Below are 21,595 nucleotides of genomic sequence, written 5' to 3'. Positions count from 1 at the left end.
TACCTGATCTAATTGTGATTGCAACCCAACGTGTGACAAAAAATGATGAAAGTTTACAAATGCCCTTCATATTATTTTCCTATAAATACCTTGTGTAGAATTGAAGAAAAGATGTGCAATATTATATCGTTAGCCAAAACTTGTGTCCATTTATTTCTCCCAAACCCAAATTACATCCTCTTAAGGCAACTAATTTCACCATTGTAGTGCAAATTGTCGTTGGGCCTTTTAGTGACATGGAGGCCTTTGCATGCTTATGATGTCTTAATCACATGTTTGGCTTGTCGATCTCACAATATTTGTTGACATAAGGTGATTTGACTTGAACACTTGCCAAGCATTGGCTTAGAGGTCATCACCTATATTACTGTATTGGCATGTGTTGGCAAAGCTTTCTTTTGAATTATAATTTAAGTTAGTCAAATATACTTTTTATCTACACATTTCGTGACATTCACAACTACTACTCAATTCTAATTCACATATTCGTATGACCACATCTTATAATATCTCCTGAGCAAGCTATATAGCATGAGCTTATGGGTGCATTTTAGGACCAATGTGGCATGCAAAGAGTAGTGTTCAACTCTTGGGGATGTCATTTCGAAAAAAATATTCAATGCTAGAAATGGAGAACGAGAATATCCTAACAAATAATGTCCCAACGAATAGATTGACAAGAAACTCTCATTCTCGTTGTATCTCATGATTCTGCCCTTAGCAGCTTGTTGTAATCGATCTAAATGAAGTTGGTCTTGACAACCACAAATTGTTAAAAGACTGAACTTGAACTCGTGCTCCATTCTCCACAGGCCACCTAGAACCCTTCAACATTGCTTCACACCTCTATAGTCAAAATTTTTGGAATAAAAGACTCATTTTTATCCCTACTTGTAAGCACATTACCTTCCCTTTCACTAAGGTTGTCAAAGAGTTCAGTATGTTCATTAGTTGCCACACTATACAAAGTGTTGTTCTCCATTGCTAAACATGATTAGGCATTTTTTAAAGATGGCATGAAGATGCGATCAAATTCAAAGCTTGAGGACTGCATGTACAAATAGAAGTCTCAATCGTAACTTCAGGACGGAACTTGCAAATTAGAAACGGAAACTTTTTCGTAACGTAAAAAAAAATGGGCCCCCTCACGTGACCGCGCAACACGTGCTTACCTAACGGACTCGTCACACACTAAACGCCTCTCCCTCAACCCAACAAATCCCCCAAACGCCTTCTCTCACGTCCGTCTGTTCTTCTCCGTTTCCGTCAACCCTAACCCTAACGCCGTCCATGGCCTCCTGTGACGACGATTTTTCCCTTCTCGACGACCACCAAAACCCTGATTCCACCCAACCTTCCGCCACCATCCAAACCCCGCCGTTTAGCGTCAATCCGTACGACCAAGACTCCGATCCATTCGATTCCGAACCGGATCCGAGTTCCCGATCCGGTAAACGCGCTACCGAGCGCGATGAGATCAGCAATGGCGTGTCAAAAAGGACGAGACTACACTCCGCCTCGTCTTCCGCCGGTGACTACAGGAAGGACAGAGAAGAATGGAGTGACACGGCCATCGCGTGCTTGTTGGAGGCATATACCGATAAGTTTGTGCAGTTAAATAGGGGAAATTTGAGGGGAAGGGACTGGGAGGAGGTGGCGGCGACGGTTAGCGATAGATGCGATAAGCAGAGCAAGAGCGTGGAGCAGTGTAAGAACAAGGTGGATAATTTGAAAAAGCGATACAAATTGGAGAGGCATCGGTTGAGCAACGGTGGCTTATCGGCGAGTCACTGGCCTTGGTTCCAGCAGATGGAGCAAATTGTTGGGAACAGTATTGCGGCTAAAGCTGCTGCAGACGAGGAAAAGAACTCTGTCAGCGGTGGATCCTCCATTTGTACTAGGCAGCCAAAGAGGTATATATGAAAAATATATCTTGATTTTATTGTGAATTTCATTTTCTCTGTAACCTATCTGCCTCTTGTTATTTTGATGACTGTATGACGGAGATATTCAGAAAAGTTCTGTATGATGGACATTTTTTGTAGAAAATCGATTAAATTTTAACTGAGTGACCAAACTGAAACAAGAAGGGTCACTGACGGTTCGGTGTCTAATAGTGCTTTTAACCTATTTAGCTTATGATGAGAAAATGCCATCATGATTTGGATTGAATCTCGACGAAAGAATACATCAATGAGAAGTTAATTCGATAAGTTTAGTGACTTTTTATGTTATAAGGAAGAAACAAGTTAAAATTCGTCTTTATTGAAAAATCGAAGATTTCTCATTTCTCGAAAAATCCCTTTATTGGTCCATTCTTCATTGAATTAGTGAATTAGATAGATGATCTATCAATGATGGAATTTAGGGATCCCGTAAAAACTTCTTTAGAGGAATGGGCNTTCATTGAATTAGTGAATTAGATAGATGATCTATCAATGATGGAATTTAGGGATCCCGTAAAAACTTCTTTAGAGGAATGGGCCAGACTGGGCCATTCCTCAAGAGCAATAGCTCAAGGACTTGATATGGGTGGATCTTAGTTGTTTCATAGTGGAGTCTATGCTTCTTGAGTTTGAAATTTATGATATAAGCTGCCTTTTGGACATATTTTCAGTGGGTAGACTCTATACTCTTTTTGATTTTTTTGACTTCTTTGTCTTCTATTTTGATCTATACCATTCTCCAAGGGCAGACATGCAACAACAACTGCAACTGCAACTGCAACTGCAAGTCCCGGTGGTCAGATTATGACGATGAAGTCGAAACCATCTGCTAATCTTAGGTGGCGAAGAGTCGTGTTCAAAATAAGTGGTGCTGCTCTAGCTGGAAATGCTTCAAATAATATAGATCCAAAGGTTTATGCTAACCCCATTTTATTTTCTTATAATTGGATCCAATTTGCAAGCTAACTAACGAATTACACTGACATTTCCCGAACGACTTTTGTGTTTCTATCAAAGAAAACAAACTTACATTTCTCATTTTACTCATCTTTATTTTATATTTAGACTATCGTTTTAAATAATTTTCTTAAGACTTTTCTTTCATATTTTCTATTTTTTGCATGGCATGATTACTTCTCAGTAGTATTTTGGTAAATTATACCTGTTGTTTTCTCAAATTACTTGCAATGAATTTGCACAGATGATTACATTTTTTAATATCTTTTAATTTATTTTAACAACATTAACAAATTGTAAATATATGAAGAGAAATACAACGATACAAAGAAACTTTGTGAAAGATATAAAATTGATTGTTATAGCTTGATCAATTCTCGAGTACATCTTCAAATTTACATTATTACTGTGCTTATAGTTATAAGTATATTGTGAAGTGAGTGGTGATAATTTTCCTCCTCTAGTCCACATTAATTTCCCACTGATCAGAGACATTAATTGCCAAAACTGCAATCCTGCATATTTCTTAAAAATTGATTAAGTTATCTCATGAGTGGTAACCCCTCAAGTTTTGTTTGTTTTTTTTTTTTTTGTTTTTGTTTTTCATAGGTGATCAAAATTTTATTAATTAAAAGAGATTACATGGGATGTGTACTATCACTTTAAACAAGAGGGGAACAACATGACAATAGGCAACCCTTCTACAAGATTTTTAGCCGCGGTATTAAACCAATTATACAAAGTCAAATAAAACATTTCCCTAATCTGCGCTATTATCTTTGTTTGATCTTAGAAACAACGATTGTTCATTTCTCTCCAAACACACCATGCAATGCATCCCGGGATAAGGTTCCATACAAGTTTGCTATCCTTATCATGAAGTTTTCGCCTCCATGCTTGCAATTCGTCTTCTATAGCCTTGGCAGCGCCCAAACCATAGATTGAGAAGTCAGGATATTGTTCCAAAGCCAGCAAACACCATCACAATGAATGAACAAGTGGTATACCGTTTTCCCATCCTTTTTGCACATATAGCATCACTCGGTTAAATAAAAGCCTTTTCGTCGAAGATTTTCCATCATTGACACCTGCCCCCTTACAATCGTCCACAATAAGAATGCTACCCGTGGAGGCAATTTGCTAAATCGACTTTAGTAATTCTTTATCCTATTAGATTATGAAATGAATTGTAAATCTACCAATAGACTCCTATGCCATCAGAATTTACCGTGCAATCTGATGTCTACTTCACTTGATAAACCATAAGCTTATGATTTTTTGGTGTTGGTAATTGTTATAACATTGAGTTTCGGGAATCTAACTCCAGCACTATCATGAATTCCTTTTTCATAAAATAATAATAATAATAATAATAAAATAAAAAAATTAAATGGAAAAATGTAACAATATACATAGTCTGCTCACCATCCTGATCCTATCTGTGTTGTTGACAAATTTTAGGCTTGGTTAGTTTAGAAACTACCCCATATCCTTGTACAATCACTTTCACTCGAATAGTATAACATTTTTTTTTTTCGATAAGTAATCAAATAATTTTATTAATCAAAAGAGAATTCAGAGGAAGTGCGACACCATAGGATTAATAGCTACGGCATTAAATCAAATAATGTAACATGAGACCATTTAACTATCCTAAAGAGAGTTTATAAAATCATAAATACCAAAATTCTCTTAACTGGTGTAATCAAAATTCAGTGAACAAATCATTGTATTCGTTAATAAAAATGCATAACTTCCTCCTTAATTTCTAGGATAATCTGTATCACCCTTCCATTCCACTAAAGTATAAGTCATGGCTCTCCTAAGCTCGCCGAGCTCTCTAGTTTAATTTTCAACCATATGATCCTCTTGCAACACAATTCGCCTATTTTTCATATCCGATCTCATGCTTGGATATAGGAGGGTGATTAAGACTGGTTGTCAACCATCATAAAATTTTGTTACTTCTTACGGTGTGAATCCTCTTTGCTTTCAATTGGTTTATTCCCTTACCGACGAAGCTTTGCATTAGATTGCAACGTGCAGTGGTAAGGGTTAGTGAGGGTGTGCCCTGTGAGAGACATGATACTTTGACCTTAGATTGTTTGGGAATAAGGGTCATATTGTTTTGCTTTGTGCAGCTCAACTTAGTAAATTACAATGGGCTTCTAATTTAGAAGCCTCTCAACCATTTTTGAATGACTGCCATTTTTTTCTACTACGATCTTTGCACTAAAAATAAAATTAACTTTTTTACTCCCTTCTTTATCCTTCCTCTAATATGAATCTTCAGTCATCAAAACAATTCTGACTCACCCTTCAAATGTGAGAAGGCACTTTAGTTAATGAAATTCTTAATTAATTTGGACAATTCATACTATGCAATTGAAAATATTATGCAGCCTTTGTTATGGTACTTTTGTTTGTTCACCAGCTGCACACAATCTTTCTCATCTGAAAATTTGAGGAGTCTCAAAGTTATTTATAAAGTAGGTAAGTTAATAAATAGAAAAGGGAGGTGTGTCATTGTGGTTAACCTGTTCTCATTCATGAGCTGGCTGACAATGATAATATTCTTATTGAGACCAGAATGATGGCAACCGTGATGAACTCCATACTGCTGCAGTCGGCTTTGGAGAAATTGGGTGTGCAGACACGCGTGCAGAGTGCATTCTCTATGCCAGAGGTTGCTGAACCATATAGTAGACAACGAGCCATCCGGCATCTTGAGAAAGGAAGAGTGGTGATATTTGGCGGTATTGGAGCTGGGACAGGAAATCCACTCTTTTCTACTGATACAGCTGCAGCTCTTAGAGCATCAGAAAGTATAGCATTAATTTATGATTTAAAATTCTTCTTGATTTCTTACCAGTTCTGATAGATATTTCAAATCTTGATTCAATTCAGTTCATGCTGATGTGGTCATGAAAGGAACAAACATGGACGGTGTTTTTGTTTGCGACCCTAGAAATAACAATATTGCGGCAGAGCACATATCCTTCAGGGACTTGGCTTCTAGAGGTGCATCGCCAATGGACATGATGGCTATGACATTCTGCGAGGAGAATGGGATTCCAGGTCCATAACTCATTTCGTGCTACCAACCAACCCGTCCCCCCTCACTTTCACCCACACACAGTTGCATAAACAGCGGTACTTTTATTAATTTTTATGCATCTTGTACCTGTCTCTGGCATTCTCACCTGTGCTTTAATTGGATCTGTTTTAATCCTTGCATGGTTTTGTATTGGACATGCTAGAGAAGAATTAATTCTAAATTTTATATACTTCTATCTCAATTAAGATGCATTCTTTTCTGGCAGTTGTCATTTTCAATCTTCATGAGCCGGGAAATATATCAAGGGCATTATGTGGAGAACAGGTCGGCACCCTGATTGATCAAACAGGGCCTATTAGTTAGTGTTCGGTGGACTTCGTTATCTGGCTAAAAGATTCACAAGGCATTTAAACGTGTGATTTCTTGAAAATTCTGTTCAAGTAACATCCGTATAACAGAGTGGAGTTCAAATTGATTCCTTTTCAATGAAGCTGTCTGCACAATATGGGGAGATGGAAAAAGTCCCTAATTTTATACCAAATGAATGGGGTAACTGCTGATGGGTAAAATTCCCAATCTTATACTCAATTGTAATAGAAAATCTCTTGATAATATCCTTGGCCATCTTCTTGTAAGACGACCTTTGTGAAATTGATTTATGTATTGGGAAAGTGAGTGGATCCATTACTATTTGATAAAATCTAATCTTGCACTTGTGGAGTTAAGGAATTCTAGTTATATTCTTTGGGAGACCTGACTCATCCTAGTTTTAAGTTTCAGTGCTTTTTTGCTTCTGTTCTGACATTATTCTAGTTTTTCCTTTCATATTTGAGCCCAGAAAGTTGTCAACTGCACAAGATGTTTTGTTCTGTGATGCTTTCTCTAGTGATAGTAATTGAAGAAAGAATGTGGTGCTTTGCGCAAATAACGAAGCGAAAGAGTACAATGCGACCCACGGCTCACTGTAGTCAAGTGTTGGGGCTATAAAAGTGAACCACCTTGCTTGGGCTCTTCTTGAGCTCGAGTCGCTTTTGAGGGTATGGGCTTGGCTTAAGAAATTATGATAAATCGTAGGGCAATTTTCTATAGATCATTCATCGGACGATTAGTGCATCTTTGATATCCTTCGTGCACATCTCGAGCCAAGGACGTATAGATGAAGTCAAATGGTTTTGTTTAAATCATATGGAAAGTATGATAAACGGTTGGAGGAGATTGATTTAGAGCCCAACTTTTAATTGTCTAATAAAAAAATGTAATTAAATTGGATATATTTAAAAAAATTAATTATAGAAGAATTTGTAACATATTTTACAAAGTAGCGAAGCTGTAGCTTATCTATTTATGCTTTTAGATTCTTAAATTATCTATAATCAAAATATTGATATTAACTCTAATTAATTAAATCAATTCCTTTTCTATTACATGGACTACATTTTTACTTGTAATTTTATAATTTATAGATTTCATTTTCTACCATATGGACTACGTTTTTATTTGTAATTTGAATCCAAACAAGGACCGAATAAAATGTTTGAAAGGAATTTAGCAAGTGATAAATTGGATTCTTATACTTTAATATCAAAGTCGGGCAATAAAATAATGAACAAATCCTAAACTCAAAAAATATCGAAAAATAATAATTCATGATTCTTGAAAAAAGCATTTGTAAAGGAATTTTCGTATAAGATCGATAAAATATAAAAAATGTGGGACGAGGGTAGTTAGTATTTTGTCTTTCAAGCCAACGTGAATGGGAAAATGGCAAATGGATCACTTCTTCGGTTCTTCCTAAAATGTTTTACTCGTCTCTCATCAAAGAAATATTTGCCCCAGTGGTTAGAGAGTAACTCTAAAAGAGAGTGCCTTGTTCATAAAACTCGAGAGAATCAGCCGGAGTTTGGTTTGCGTTTGCGTTTGCGTTTGTGTTTTATGTTTTAAATTTATTTTTTATTTTCTATTTTGAAGAATTATTTTGAGATTGTAAAAAAAAAGTTTAGTTTGTCATTTTGAAAAACTGGTTTTCAAAACTAAAAATTAGAAAATGCATTTTGTTTAAAAATTTTAGAAATAATTTAATGACATTGAAAACACTCAAAACATCAAGAAGTCATTTTAAATTTTATGTTGTAAAATTTTCATTTTTTTTTCGAAAACGCATTTTTTAAAATAACATACCAAACACGTTTTGAATATTTTGGAAAATTAAAAACTGAAAATGGCCTCAAAACGATAAGCTGATCGCACACTAATTCTTTCCAATCAAGAACCTCCTCATGTTATTACTTTATTCACAAATAGGGCATCTTGCAAATTTCAATTACTAATTTTCTTATAACACTTTCACAATTTGTGAAAATGCTCAAACATGGTTCAACTTTAATCTTGTTTCAAGATATCCAATTCTGCTTCCGCACCATATAGGTTTTCTCGATTGACTTATTATTTTCAATCTTTTTAATTTGTTTTTAGCTATAAAATATCCATATTTTATCATACAAGTAAACAAGTTATGGACCTCGTTAAGGAAGATTGAGCAAGGCAATATGCATACTAGATTTCTTCGCCGGTTCCACCAAGACATGATCTTCTACACCAAAGAGGTTCATAGTTTGGGATTACACAGAGATAATCAACTACAAATTTGTACTGGTTTAGTGTGTGCTTCAACGAGGATAGACTTCGAAAGTGACCATGATCCAAACTCACCGGTTCCACCAAGACATGATCTTCTACACCAAAGAGGTTCATAGTTTGGGATTACACAGAGATAATCAACTACAAATTTGTACTGGTTTAGTGTGTGCTTCAACGAGGATAGACTTCGAAAGTGACCATGATCCAAACTCACAAAATGCATGCCGATAAGAGTATGATGAGGGTACCAGAGATATAAATTAATTTCTATTACTCTCGTTTCAAGCCTGGTTAAATTTTAGCATTGTCCCATTGGTTGGTGATTTGATTAAAAATTTCCAACTTCAGATGTCACAAAATTCAAACCGGCACTTGGGTCAAATGGTCTCACCTAAATATACAAGTAAACATAACTCCTTCACTTTTAGGTTCTCTGCTCTACAACATTCATCCCTCGCATGGATTTATTGAAAATGTGAAATTGCAACTGCCGCCATACGTTTTCAACAACTCCCCTAGACAAAGCATGATAAGCATGTTTTGCAGCTGTACGGCGTTCTTCCAGAATTTTGTCATTACAGAAGAGCTCGTTAACAGCATCTCCAAGCTTTTCTCCAGAAATCTGCAAAAATGAAGCAGTACATTGAAGAGCTAACTCAAAAGGAGAGATACAGGGGGAAAAAGTTCCTAGCAGTGAAGATAAAACTGGGACTATTGCTTTTAGTTTCTTCTTCGCTACTTCTACCAGTATTACTTCCACATGCCACTATAAAGTGTCCAACAAAGAGAGAGGTGCCTTATGCTAACATAACTACATAATGTTATTTGGCGTTGAGCCTCATCTTTAAGCATATCGTCAATATGAGATAGCATACTTCTCTCTGTGCATTACATTCTCCAGATTCCACTCGTTGATCCCTCTCTTTCTTGCACATATATATTTGGAAGGTGATGAAATTAGTGGACTTTGTCTATAGCATCCACACCCCATTAATCTGGAACATCAGGAACCCTCAAGTAATAATGCTTGCTAATCAAGTTGACTTCAAGTGCAAAGATTTCTATCACATTGCAAGAAATTTATGAGATCTCAAACTCCAAAAGAAGACGAATAAAAGCATAAAATGATTCAGTTGCCACATTCAGAACATAATTACTGCCGTGAACACATATGGGTAAGTACCTAAACACTACCACCCCCACCCAAAACCAAACACACGCAAAATAGAAGGAAAAATGAAATATGTTGCTAGTCATCGTGGGTTAATATACAAAACAAATGAGATGCAATAATATGAATTATGGTTCTAAATACCTGCAGAACTGACAGAGGGTTCAAGCGTTGCATTTCTAGCGCCATCTGTGAGAAGTGGCCAACGTGATGACCTGATAAATATAAAACAAGAAAAAGGAGAACTTAGAATTATTAGCTGGCGCCATATAATGATATGTGTAAGATGGAACTCATGTAGAACTAACCAGTCAAAACAGCACAACCAGCTGCAGCAGCTTCTGATATATTATGACCAGCTGAACCCGGTAAGAAAGACCCTCCTACAACAGCTATTGGTGTCAATCTGTAGAAGTCTCTCAGTTCGCCTATGAATTTCAAAGAAATATGATGGCCTTATTAATAATAGCCCTGCTATAGCAAATGGAGACAGAAAACATGCACAAATTTATATTCTTAAAGGACTATGGCAATCTTCCACTGGCAATACAAGCAATCTTTAAGCAACTCACGGATATTTACTTGGACAATCCTGAGAAGGGCAGAGCCTACAGGGAAGTAAAACTCTGAACATCAGTTCTATCTTACATTTTAGAGTACTCTGAAGATTTTTTCTAATGTGAATGAAGCATGATAAAAGAAACCTGTTAGATTTTCAGAATTTCAAAATCAGACAGATGAGGGAAGAGAACTTTGGAAGGGAAAGAAAAAGATTGACTGAAATGACGATAACATTTTTTATATATTAATTTCACGAATTTGCAATCAGCTGATCAAATAACTGAATATGAAAAAGGTAGAAGGGGTAAGAAACTGATTCAGTGGAGAACTGAGAAAGACCAAGCGCAATAGGCAAAGCAAGGCTTGCACCTCTTTGAAGTGAATGTCTTATTACATCAGAAATTAAACAAAATCTTCATATGACATAATATTTTCAGAAGAACCTAGAAATAACAGCATTTTTATGTAGTTTCAGTATACATCAATTAGTTTCACCATTCGTTTATGGAAAAAATCACCGCCAAGGCAATTTAGTAATAAAAATTTATATGCATATAAGTGAAGAGTTCAATTTAGTTTAACAGAAAATCAATAGCATGAAACAAACTAAAGTAATGTTATGTTTAAATAAAATCAGCAACAGTGGTAAAAACAATCCTTATTCCAATAACTCTGAGGTCAACTACGTGAATTGTTTCTCCCCACTGCATTTAATCTATAACTAAATCTAGAGAAAGATCTTGAGGAATCAAATATTTTGCAATAACATCATGACATTTTAGTTTAGGTTTATCCCGCATCTTCTAACCAATGATACAGGTAACAGGATCACATTCACTTCAGAAAAAAAGCCTCAATTATTACAATTATAAAAGATAACTTTGAAGGAGAATGCCTACAAAGACATGCTGGGAAATAAGAACTACGGTGTTTCCTGGTTTAATAATATTGCAGTGCAAAAGAAAATATTGGTTATAAATGCCTTTATTCCAGACAGGGGCTACTGATGATTAAAAATAAATAAAATTAGGACACTGATGAGTGACTAACAATTGAAAAACAAAAGGAAAAGAAAAAAATTTGATGATGGCATCTGAACTTCAAGTTTCAACAAAAATGTTTATCCAAGAAAGAAGGCGTGATGTTGAAAGTACATGAACCTAATGAGTCGACGATGTATATATTTGTTCCAGGCATAAGCTTATCACGACGAGACCTTAATGCCACAAGAACTCCTTCCTTCTGCAACTTCTGTGTTATTAGAGCAAATGCACGTGGTAAGTTCAGCCTTTCAATTCAACAGTGAAAATTTGAAACAGGTCAGGAAAATTGTGTTACAAGGTAAAATTTGACAGCCATATGAAGAACAATTCACATAATTATAGAGAAGAGTAAGTTGTGTCTGTCCCTAGGAAAGTGATGACGTGGGGTTCTAAAAGTATATAATTACATGCAAATACGTGTCCTCATGAACTTCAAAGAGACCAAGAGTGTTCTTTCTCAAGCATTCAACAGATCATTGAGATAATACAGTGTCAGCACAGCATATCAACGGGGCGATAATTTGTCTAAAGAGAAGTTGCTCAAAGTTTTTTCAGAAGCACCTCAAATCTAGGAATCACATCAAGGAACATTTCTATCTTCTTGAGAATTCACAATAAACTTGAGATAATACAGCACAGCATATCAGCAGAGCCATAATTTCAATACAGAAAAGTTACTCAAATCATCTTGAGCATCTCAAAATCTAGGAATCAAATCAGGGGTCAAGCTAGGAGGTGTGGTAATATCTTATAGATGAGGGAAGCTCTACATTGTTAAGCAAGCACTTCAAATTTTAACATTACCCTGCCACTGTCCTGCCTGGTGTCCTGTTATGGATACCTGGCACTCTTCTAGTAAGCAGGGAGGGGAAAATTTTTCTGATTATTATTATCAGCCAAAGCTTCTCTGTCTTAAAATCATACCAGAGCGATATCTTGCCCATGTCGTAGTTGTCGTGGAACAATGATAGTGACAATACCCGGATGCATTTGTTTAAGCACATTGTGAGCTCTTAGAATGACTGCACAGAGGTTTGTGAGCATTCAGATTAAAACTTATTATTGACTACAGAAAATTTCGATACAGAGAAGAAATTACATATCATGCTCATTAAAATTCCCAAATTTGGTGGCAGTTAAAAATACATAGCAAATTCTTGTCATGCACTTCACTCTTCACATTTCTTTCACCTAAACCCCTCTACTCATCAAAACACACACAAAAATCAATTCAGATAGATTACCGGTGAGGTGTATGGTGTGTAATAAAATAAAGGTGAAGTATGCAAAACTATTCGTTATTCTAATATACATTACTTACGAACAGTTGAATTTGTATACACAATAACACGAGAAATAACAAAATAGATACTTCCTATTTCAGAACGTGACATTTCAACTGGGACCACCTAGAAAGAAGTTTTTACCCTCTAGCAAATTACTTTGTTCCTACATATCTCCTCCACAAAAGAATGAAATGAAAATGCTAAAAGAATTAGGGTTCCATCCAACTTCGATAATTCCATTTCACTATCATATCTCATTAATATCAAATTGCGAAAGGGTCATCGTATATCAGGTATCTTAAAAGCAGTTATCCGAAATCTATCAACACTTACCATTCTCTTCACCCTTGTGTATGGATGAAGCCATCCACACCTTTCTATGAGCAAGTTCTACCTGTAATTCTTCCAGAATGCTCCTCTCTCCCTCAAGAATGCCAAAATCATCAATAGCTGAAAATAAAGCAACAAAATTAAAATCGGTAGACTCATCATCAAATAAAAGAGCGTGCTTTAATGATCAAAAGGACAAACAAAATGTTTATAAGCCTCCGTTTTGAAATAATTTATAAGCAGTTTAATATATAAAATTATAGAAATGAGTGGGGGATAAGTGGACACTACTTTTGGTCCACGGAAATGTGTGGTTGAAAATGAAGATTAGCCATTTATGAATTGGTTTGAGCATTTATAAATTGATTTATAAAGTTTGCCAAACGGAGGTAAGTGATTGAGATTAAAAGGCCAGATTAAAGAACTCACGAAAAAGCTGTTTTGAGAATGGTGCACTAGATTATCAAAGAATATAAGTAACTGGATTCAGCAAGGGGTTGATAATCAATTCAGCCAAATAGAAAGTCATTGTGAATTTGAAAATTGTTAAGACATCTAACAAATTGGAAATTATGGCCATACCACATTTTAGGTCTCCCGAGAAGTTGATAATGAAAGGGGGAGCTTGCAACAGCTGAAAGTGAATTCCTTGGTTTGTGCTCTATGAAAAAATGAAAAAGAGTAGCAAATGAAAGATAGACAGGGATTTAAAATTCTTTATAAGACAGCAAATAAGAACATACCAATGGGAGAATCAACGAAAATTTTGAGAGCATCAATCTAATCAATGGAAGAATTGCCGGTTGAGACCAGTTTTGAAAAGATTTTTTGGACATTCTGCCGTTTAGCAATGCCAATGCAATCTGAAGAGAGACTAAAAGGGTGTGAATTTAACTAATTATGAGAAGTAATATTACATGAAACAGAAAATGTTATCTACAAAAATGGAGCACCACTTCTGCTGATCCATGCAAAACAAAGGAATTAAAAGAGTAATGAAATTGCTCAAGTTCCAGGAGATTATAAGTAATAATTAAGGAGTTTCTTATAAACAATACATTAGCTTGGAAATGAGAAAAGCTTACACCATTCCTAGCGGCACCCACAATGAGATTTGGCCACAATTCACTTTCCAATAGTATGATTGCACTTGGCTTCCAATAACCAAGGAAAGCATCCATGGCGGAGGGCAAATCAAGTGGCGCAAACTGGTTCATCAGGTGATAAAAGTATCAAAACTTAGATAACTGATAAATTTCCACCAAAAAACTTGAGCTAAAATGTGCTGAATGCTTACATATGCATAACATTTTCTTATCAATACGGACATGTGTGTGTGTGTGTTCAAAGTGCCCTATGCCAGCGAAATAGTTATTGCCTTCTAACTGCATTACAACTCAAATCGGAACTCTCTCACTCTAGCTAAGTCATTCTCGGCTTGATCTAATTAAGCATCATACTGACAGGGAGTTGCTTTAGTTCGTTAATGCTTCTAACTCTAAAATGGATAAAAAGAACAAAAATGATAGATGAAACGCACTTAAGAATCATTTTATTTTGGCAATACAGTAAATTATCAATAACAGCGTGAATATGCTATCCACCATCAGGCAAAAAAATTACGCAGACAATCTTACAGTTTTGCTACACAAACACCAATTATAGCTCCATAGCAGTAACTAATATAGAGGTCAGATAGGAACTTGTTGCACATGGAAAAGTAATAGGTCTACTCATCTGAAGTTTCTTTTGCACTTACTATGTTTCACAATGTATCGTAAGAACTATTCATCTTCACAAAATTCGCATCTAATTACTTCACATTTTGATAACTTTCACTATAGTAGCCAATCTTGTTGATGAAAATACTTAAAACATTGACCTTGTTTGAGTCCCATTTTTTTGGGTTAATAGATTTTGGAATAATGATTTTTTGGAGAATGTGCGGTGAAGAAATAGAGAAAAAATTTTGGGTTTATATGTAAAATTATTTTATTGGGAGAATGTATGGTTGAAAATGAGTTATGGGAAAAATAAATTTTGGCAAAATGGGGCTCAAACAAGGGCTGAATGGCATCGATACATATATGTGTGAATAGTGGGAGAAGTAGGAGTGGGAGTGGAGGGGAGGGTTGCACTTCATAGAAGTGGTACAATACAAAGATAGTGCATTATGGTCACAACTCACAAATGAGTACTGACTGATATAACTTAAAAGTAAATGTACCATAGGACACAACTCATTTGAAAGTATATCTCAGATGATAAAAAAGTTCGACTTTTTTAAGATATAATTCTTTTATCGATAACGATTAATGGGAAAGCTTACGTATAAATGTTAAAATTGATTAAAATATTGCAAAACTCACTAATTTTAAGCACCTGATACATGACATCGCTCGGAAGCTGGTTTTTTATCACATCACTGCAGAAATAAATGAAAAATTCAAAGTAAATAAAATAAAATAGACGAGGAAAACAGTCAAAATTTCAATTTTCATCAGCATCGATAAGAAATAAAAAAATATACACACAAATGTGAATAACTGTCATTTCTTTAGGCAGAAATTAATTAATTGGCAATAAATATACAGGCAAACCAATTTCTGCCAGCCCTATCTACCTGTATGATTCGGCAAACAATATTGAGTTAGGACTCATATCAATGTAGTAACCTTCGAAAACAAGACAGTTCTAAAATGAAGCCTAAGATTTGGCTTTTAACCAGTTACTTGTTCAAATCATGCCACTGTCACTCCCAATTGCCTAGCCAATAAATTTCAGAAACCATTCTTCATGCAATAAAAATGTTATTTGTTGTTTTTGTAAACCTAGATTCCTCCAAGTGCTTCCATCACTATTGCGAACAAAAACATTTTGCTGCAAGTTACTCATACAGCATGTTATACTACCTTGTGTAATATTACATGTTTCTGTGAATGAAGCACAAAATGTTCATACAAGGAGAACTACTCTGTTATCCTAGATCTTTCTAGAGGCACAAGGATCCATGATTAACGGATTAATACTTTATATATAATATAATAATAAGATTAATTGTTTTAACAAAACATCCTCCTCTTTTTATCATATCAGATAGGAAAATGACATATATCAATTCAGAAACTGTGAAACAAGTTCTGAGGATGATGTTTCAGAAACTGTGAAAATGAAGGGTCAAACTGACAAGCATGATAATGCAACCTAATCTACATCCAGTGTTAAAAGGGACTCCTGCAATGAATGCTAACGAGCTGTACAGTTTTTAGAAGATGTCAGTGCATCTACTAGCCCAAATTCTCTTAATACTCAGAACGATGTCCCCTGGGCGAGGGTGAGAACCTTCCGTTGGTTACGCCCTCTAAGTGTTGGTTTTTCCATATTTAGATATGGAGATAGATCCATATAGAGATCTTGTGTTTGAAGTCTCGAATATATCTTGAGGAAGATTCGACTTTCTTTTATGAATTGAAGTATGAGTTAAGCGCGATTGAAATATTCATTACTTCCTTCTCTCCTGTAGTAGCACTCTATTCTACTAGTATTGATTAGTAAAAAACTCGCTTCAAGCTCAGTTAGTCAAGGAATCCGGAGATAGGTTCACCTGTTAGAAGTTTCGATCTATGATCTTTCTTTATTTAGTAACGAGTTTTGTTAAAGAGATTAGAGAGGGGCTGTAACAACGAAGGATAAAAGGTTTTCTTTGAAAGCTATGGAGTGAATTCTTAATTCAAGAGGAAAGGATTAGTTGTTTACTTTTATAGAAGCTAAGGCAAGAAGTCAATCGCTTTCAGTATCTCTTGCTTCTTTGGTTAGTTCAGTACGAGTGGCAGGCGCAAACTGGCATAGGAGATTAAAAGACTTTGAACTCACCTTAGGATCCTAAAATTTCACAGTAAATCTGTTGACACCATTGTCTCCATTTCATTCCTCACCTCCAACTTGTGTCTCCTCCTACCCAACCCCCACCATACCAGCGCACCTAACATGTCTTCTCCTTCTCCCCTTACCAGCCCCTGCGGCCTCTAATTTTCCCACACCATTCCCCTCCCCCTCTCCCCCACGTAGCTCCCCTGATTTCCCCCCTCCATTGCTACCTTTGGAAGTGAGGAAAGAGGAAAGGGAGCAGGGCAGCGGGGATGCAGATGTGTTAGAAAGTGGACATATTTCACCTTTTCTATCGTAGAAATGCTCTTCAAAAAAATTTCATTTACATATTAGCATGGCCTACAAATTCAAGTCTAATCCCTTTTGCAGTTCAATATCAGTTTTCACGCTTAAACGACAAGGCTTTTGGGGGTAGACTCATCTCATTATGTGTGTGCTTTTGGACTTGATTTGCTTCAAAATTCAAACATCCCACTTTATTACTGTTTGTCTGTCATAAGTTACATACACAAGAAAGGTAAGAAATCAAGTATAACAAAATTTATCATATTCTTTTCCAATACGCACCAAAATTAATCCCAAAAGCTTCTAATGTCAGCCTGGTAGTTGAATAGCTTAACATAATATAACTGAACTATAAGAGTAGCTCTATATGGAGCATTCAATAATGAATCATTAGAAGTTCCAAGGAGTCTAGAATATTGAAGAGGTTCAATACTTAAGCAAAAGCATATATGCAACATGGTTTTAAAAAAACCCACTTGAGATTTCCCTCAGAATAAGGAGAGCAAAAAATGCAACAAGGTATAAAAAAATTGATTGACCTATTTTAGGAATAATCCATTGCCCATTAAAACATTACGAAAATATGTTTCTCATAGATCTACTTTGGGGATACTTTACTGACCCACCAACTGAAATAATAGTTTCTTTTGTTACTTTATAGAATTTTCTTTTACATGTTTAAACACTTTAAATTGTTATTTTATGAATTTATTGTTTATGATTTACTATGAGTTTATTTTGCATTTTAATAATTTTATCATTTTTTTGGTCTACAAAGAGGCTTATGCCTCAAAACGCCACAAGGCTTACACCTATTAAAACATTGATAATCAGTATTCTAGAGTAAGGAAATTGACGTAGAATCATAACTAATTTAACAGATAACTGTAGCTTTTTGTTTACTAATTGACAAATAAAAATACAATCAAGCCAACTACCTTAATGCAAGCCTCATCCATATAAATCCAGGCAGTCGAGACAACAGCTCAAAACAAATTCGAGGGTAGACCAAGTCAGAAACTGTGTGACAGCATAGTGATGGAACAGTCAGAGAAAAACATTTGCTGTTTCATTAATTTGAACTGGTCAACCAATAAGCATATATTTAAAGCGTAAGCTAGTCTAGATTCTATGTAGCACCATAAGTGAGGAAAAGATTTTCGCTGGCAGCCATAGGCTTAGGAATTATTCATAAGAGTATAAACTTATCGTGTCAATTCAAATGGTAGAAAATTCACAACTGAGGAATTTAATTTAACCTAAACCAGCCAACCACCAATGACATGGTATTGCATCATCGAAAAGAGGACCGCCCCAAAACACCATGCTACTGGCAGACATCAAACATCAGGAAGCAGAACTTACAGATTGATGTTGCCCAAGTGATTGCAGAACTAAAGTAAAACAAAAGAACTGCAGATCAAATGAGCTGGAGACTTTACATATTTTCCACCAATCACTAAACTCCAACTTGCTATAATTTAAAGGGACAATCATCCAACTAGATGTTATGTACAACAAGAAACTACTCCTTATTCACAATAAATTTGTCAACTACACAAATCTACTTTTCCACGATGTCTAAAGCAACTAGATCCTTAACAACTACTACAGACTAAGTTAATGTAGGTCTATCTAGAGTAGATGTTATATAAAATTATAATGTCTCAAAACATAATAAACTTTTGGAAATTATACTCATTTCCATAAATTACTATTCAATTGAAGAGAATTGTTCTTCAATTATCATTTTGTTCTCATCTCAAGTTTACAATTAGGGATGAGCTAGAATAATAAAAGCATTTCCCTCAATCAAGCCTCAAATCTCAACATCTTCAACTTCCCTTAAAGGTGGGGCCACCTTTCCAAGAAAGTTAAAAATAGTAAGTTGCTCTTAATTCAACCCAAACCAGTTACACAAAAGGGATATAACTGCTTCCGTTCCATGTTGTTTCTTTTAGCTTTAAGTTTTATCCAAGCTGTTTTCATGACATACTTCTTTCAATCAGACTTCGAAATTGATCTTTATACCTTGTTTCCCCAAATGAGGACCACAAGTCCAAGAGAAATACACTGTAAAAAGTTGCACTATCAAAAGTGACAAGAAAGATTATACATAACAAATAATAATGAATAACGCTAATCAATCACGTATATCAATGGTCAACTTAAGGCTATAGTGAGATATAATATCATCCAATAAAATGCAGATTAAAACAAAATCACAAAACTAAAAACGATATCTATCCTTAATTATTGCAGTTCATTTTCATATGACTGCATTCTTATTCTCTGCGTAACATAAATTTTGAATGTGTCAATCCTTAGTTCATAAAATGCTCAAATCCAAACAACAGCCTATCTCCATTCCCCCAAGTCTCCGGAACACCTCTTCATTTTAAAAGAATAACTTTAATACTTTCGATGTAACTACTAAATTACACATTCAGCACCACAATCATTTTAATTAATTCAAAATCCACGATAGCAATCAATCTAAGGAGAACATAAAACACAGAAGCAATAATCCAGCAGCACAAATTTTCAATGATTGGCCATGATTGCATCAGAAGATTTGCTTTCATATTTTAAAAACTCATAATAATTTAATACAAGACGAACAACAAAAAATTCGACGTACAAATTAAAATAAATAAAGTACTCAAATTAGAATTGGCCTCACAATGCTGAAGTAGTTGTGGTCGTCATCAAGACAGCAACATCAGGCCTCCTTTCCACGCAGCACTTTATGACAGGAATAGCTGCCATTCCTTCACCTATTAACAACCACAGTGTATCTACATCAAACACCGACTCAGACAAATTGATCTTAGTAAAATCTAAGTTACTGAATGAATTTAGAAAAATACAATTACCTAAAGAGACAGCATGGAACCAAATAAGAGGGCCAGGAGGACGGCGGAGTGAGGACCGGCCGAGACGTTCCCGCCACCGGAGGGGATGTTCGCGGCCTCGAAATTTGCGCCACCTTAGGTGTAGGTATACTAAAGGCGACAAACCATAAGTTAAGGCTCTGTAGAATCTATACACTAATTCACCGCACTCACTCGCCATTAACGGCTACTTGCTTCTTTCTCCTACACTACATAGTCAAGTGGGGTAAAATTGAAAGTAAATATATAAATAATTGTAAGCGGGCGGGTTGAGTCTGGATGGATTCGGGCCATTGGACTACGAGCCCGTTGTTGTTTTACTATTATTACTCCTTAGCCTTTGATTGGAATTAAAATTTGACTTTTAGTAGATTTTGATAAAAAAAAATTTGAAATGTGTTGTTAAAATGTTATGGGATCCATTAAATATGTGATTACCATTAATTGTTTTATATTGACTTAAATTAAAATTTAGGAAAAATTGCAGTCGAGGTACCAAATTTTTCGTTTATTAGCAGACTTTGCCCAAAATTTCATTTTGTACCATTCATAGTCTCAAACCTTTCAAAAATATGCATCGGGGGTCCAAATGGATGGAAACAATTCAATTAACCGTTAGTTGACCAAAAAATTTGATTTTGACCAAATTTGGTAAGGGCATTTACGTCAATCACATATTTAACCTTTTAAAAATAAAATTAAGCTAAAAACAAAAACAAAAAGAAATTTGCGTCTTCATCTCTTTCACCCCTACCCTACCCTACCCCCTCCCCTCATTTTAACCACCTTCAGCAACAATGCCACCAAGCCCACCCACACAATCCATTAGCTCCGACCTCTTTCAACCACCATACACTACCGAACCATCAACACAAGCAGCAACCACAAACGTCAAAGCGATCAATTAAGTGCCCATTCGATAATCCCAGAGTTGCATCACACCGTTGTGAAAACTAGCTAAATCCATGGCCACTTACTGTTCTTTACTCTAAAATCTTTGTTTCAAACTTCATCAATTCAATTCTTCACAACTAGATTCGACCTGGAGAGGCTCTATTAAGTAAGTATTTAGGGGCTCCACCCTCATCCCCTTCCTACAGCCGACACCATGGGTAGATGAATGTGCTTCCAACCTATTATGCACACCAGATTTGAAATAACAGAGCGGTCCTCGAGGAATGAAGGTGATTTCAGCATCGAGGAGTGAAGGATTTGGGTTCGATTTCTTGAATGTTGGTTTTGAATTTTTCTTGAGAACCTGGGTAATGGATTCTTGTGGTCAAGATATCAGTGAAAGTGACATTAGTGGTGGTGAAAAAAGGGAGAAGTGGTAGCATTGGGTGGTGGTCGGCATCTTGTAGTTGGAGGTGGCGACGATCAGCGAGTGACAGAGCTGTGTCGTCGTGGGTCTAATTTTCGGATGGGGTTGGGGGGTGGGCAGGTGGGGTGGAGTGGAGTGGAGTAGAGAAGACGTTGTTGATACTTTTTTCATTATTTATTATTTTATTTTTATTATGTATTATATAATGGTTAAAATTA

The 21,595-nt window shown here is 35.7% G+C and overlaps 2 protein-coding genes across 2 annotated transcripts; one reads left to right on the top strand and one right to left on the bottom strand.

Moving 5' to 3' along the window:
* The first annotated feature begins 1,117 nt into the window (after nt 1–1,117).
* LOC111404768 lies at nt 1,118–6,755 on the top strand. The gene is made up of 6 exons (XM_023033528.1): nt 1,118–1,913; nt 2,696–2,903; nt 3,269–3,339; nt 5,493–5,728; nt 5,811–5,981; nt 6,227–6,755. The coding sequence occupies exons 1-6, from the start codon at nt 1,291–1,293 to the stop codon at nt 6,322–6,324; spliced, it is 1,407 nt and encodes a 468-aa protein (XP_022889296.1). The 5' UTR covers nt 1,118–1,290; the 3' UTR covers nt 6,325–6,755.
* A 2,099-nt stretch (nt 6,756–8,854) lies between these two features.
* On the bottom strand, nt 8,855–20,269 carry LOC111404168 (probable 3-deoxy-D-manno-octulosonic acid transferase, mitochondrial). Its single transcript, XM_023032931.1, has 12 exons — nt 20,039–20,269; nt 19,846–19,939; nt 15,372–15,414; nt 14,075–14,197; nt 13,733–13,852; nt 13,572–13,650; nt 12,993–13,109; nt 12,298–12,395; nt 11,491–11,581; nt 10,078–10,197; nt 9,914–9,984; nt 8,855–9,220 (listed from the first exon to the last, which is right to left on the bottom strand). The coding sequence occupies exons 1-12, from the start codon at nt 20,235–20,237 to the stop codon at nt 9,023–9,025; spliced, it is 1,353 nt and encodes a 450-aa protein (XP_022888699.1). The 5' UTR covers nt 20,238–20,269; the 3' UTR covers nt 8,855–9,022.
* Nucleotides 20,270–21,595: the final 1,326 nt, after the last annotated feature.

Source organism: Olea europaea, chromosome 11 (assembly GCF_002742605.1).
Source record: "Olea europaea var. sylvestris chromosome 11, O_europaea_v1, whole genome shotgun sequence".
NCBI classification, from domain to species: Eukaryota; Viridiplantae; Streptophyta; class Magnoliopsida; order Lamiales; family Oleaceae; genus Olea; species Olea europaea.
This window is presented reverse-complemented; position numbering and strand designations above follow the sequence as displayed.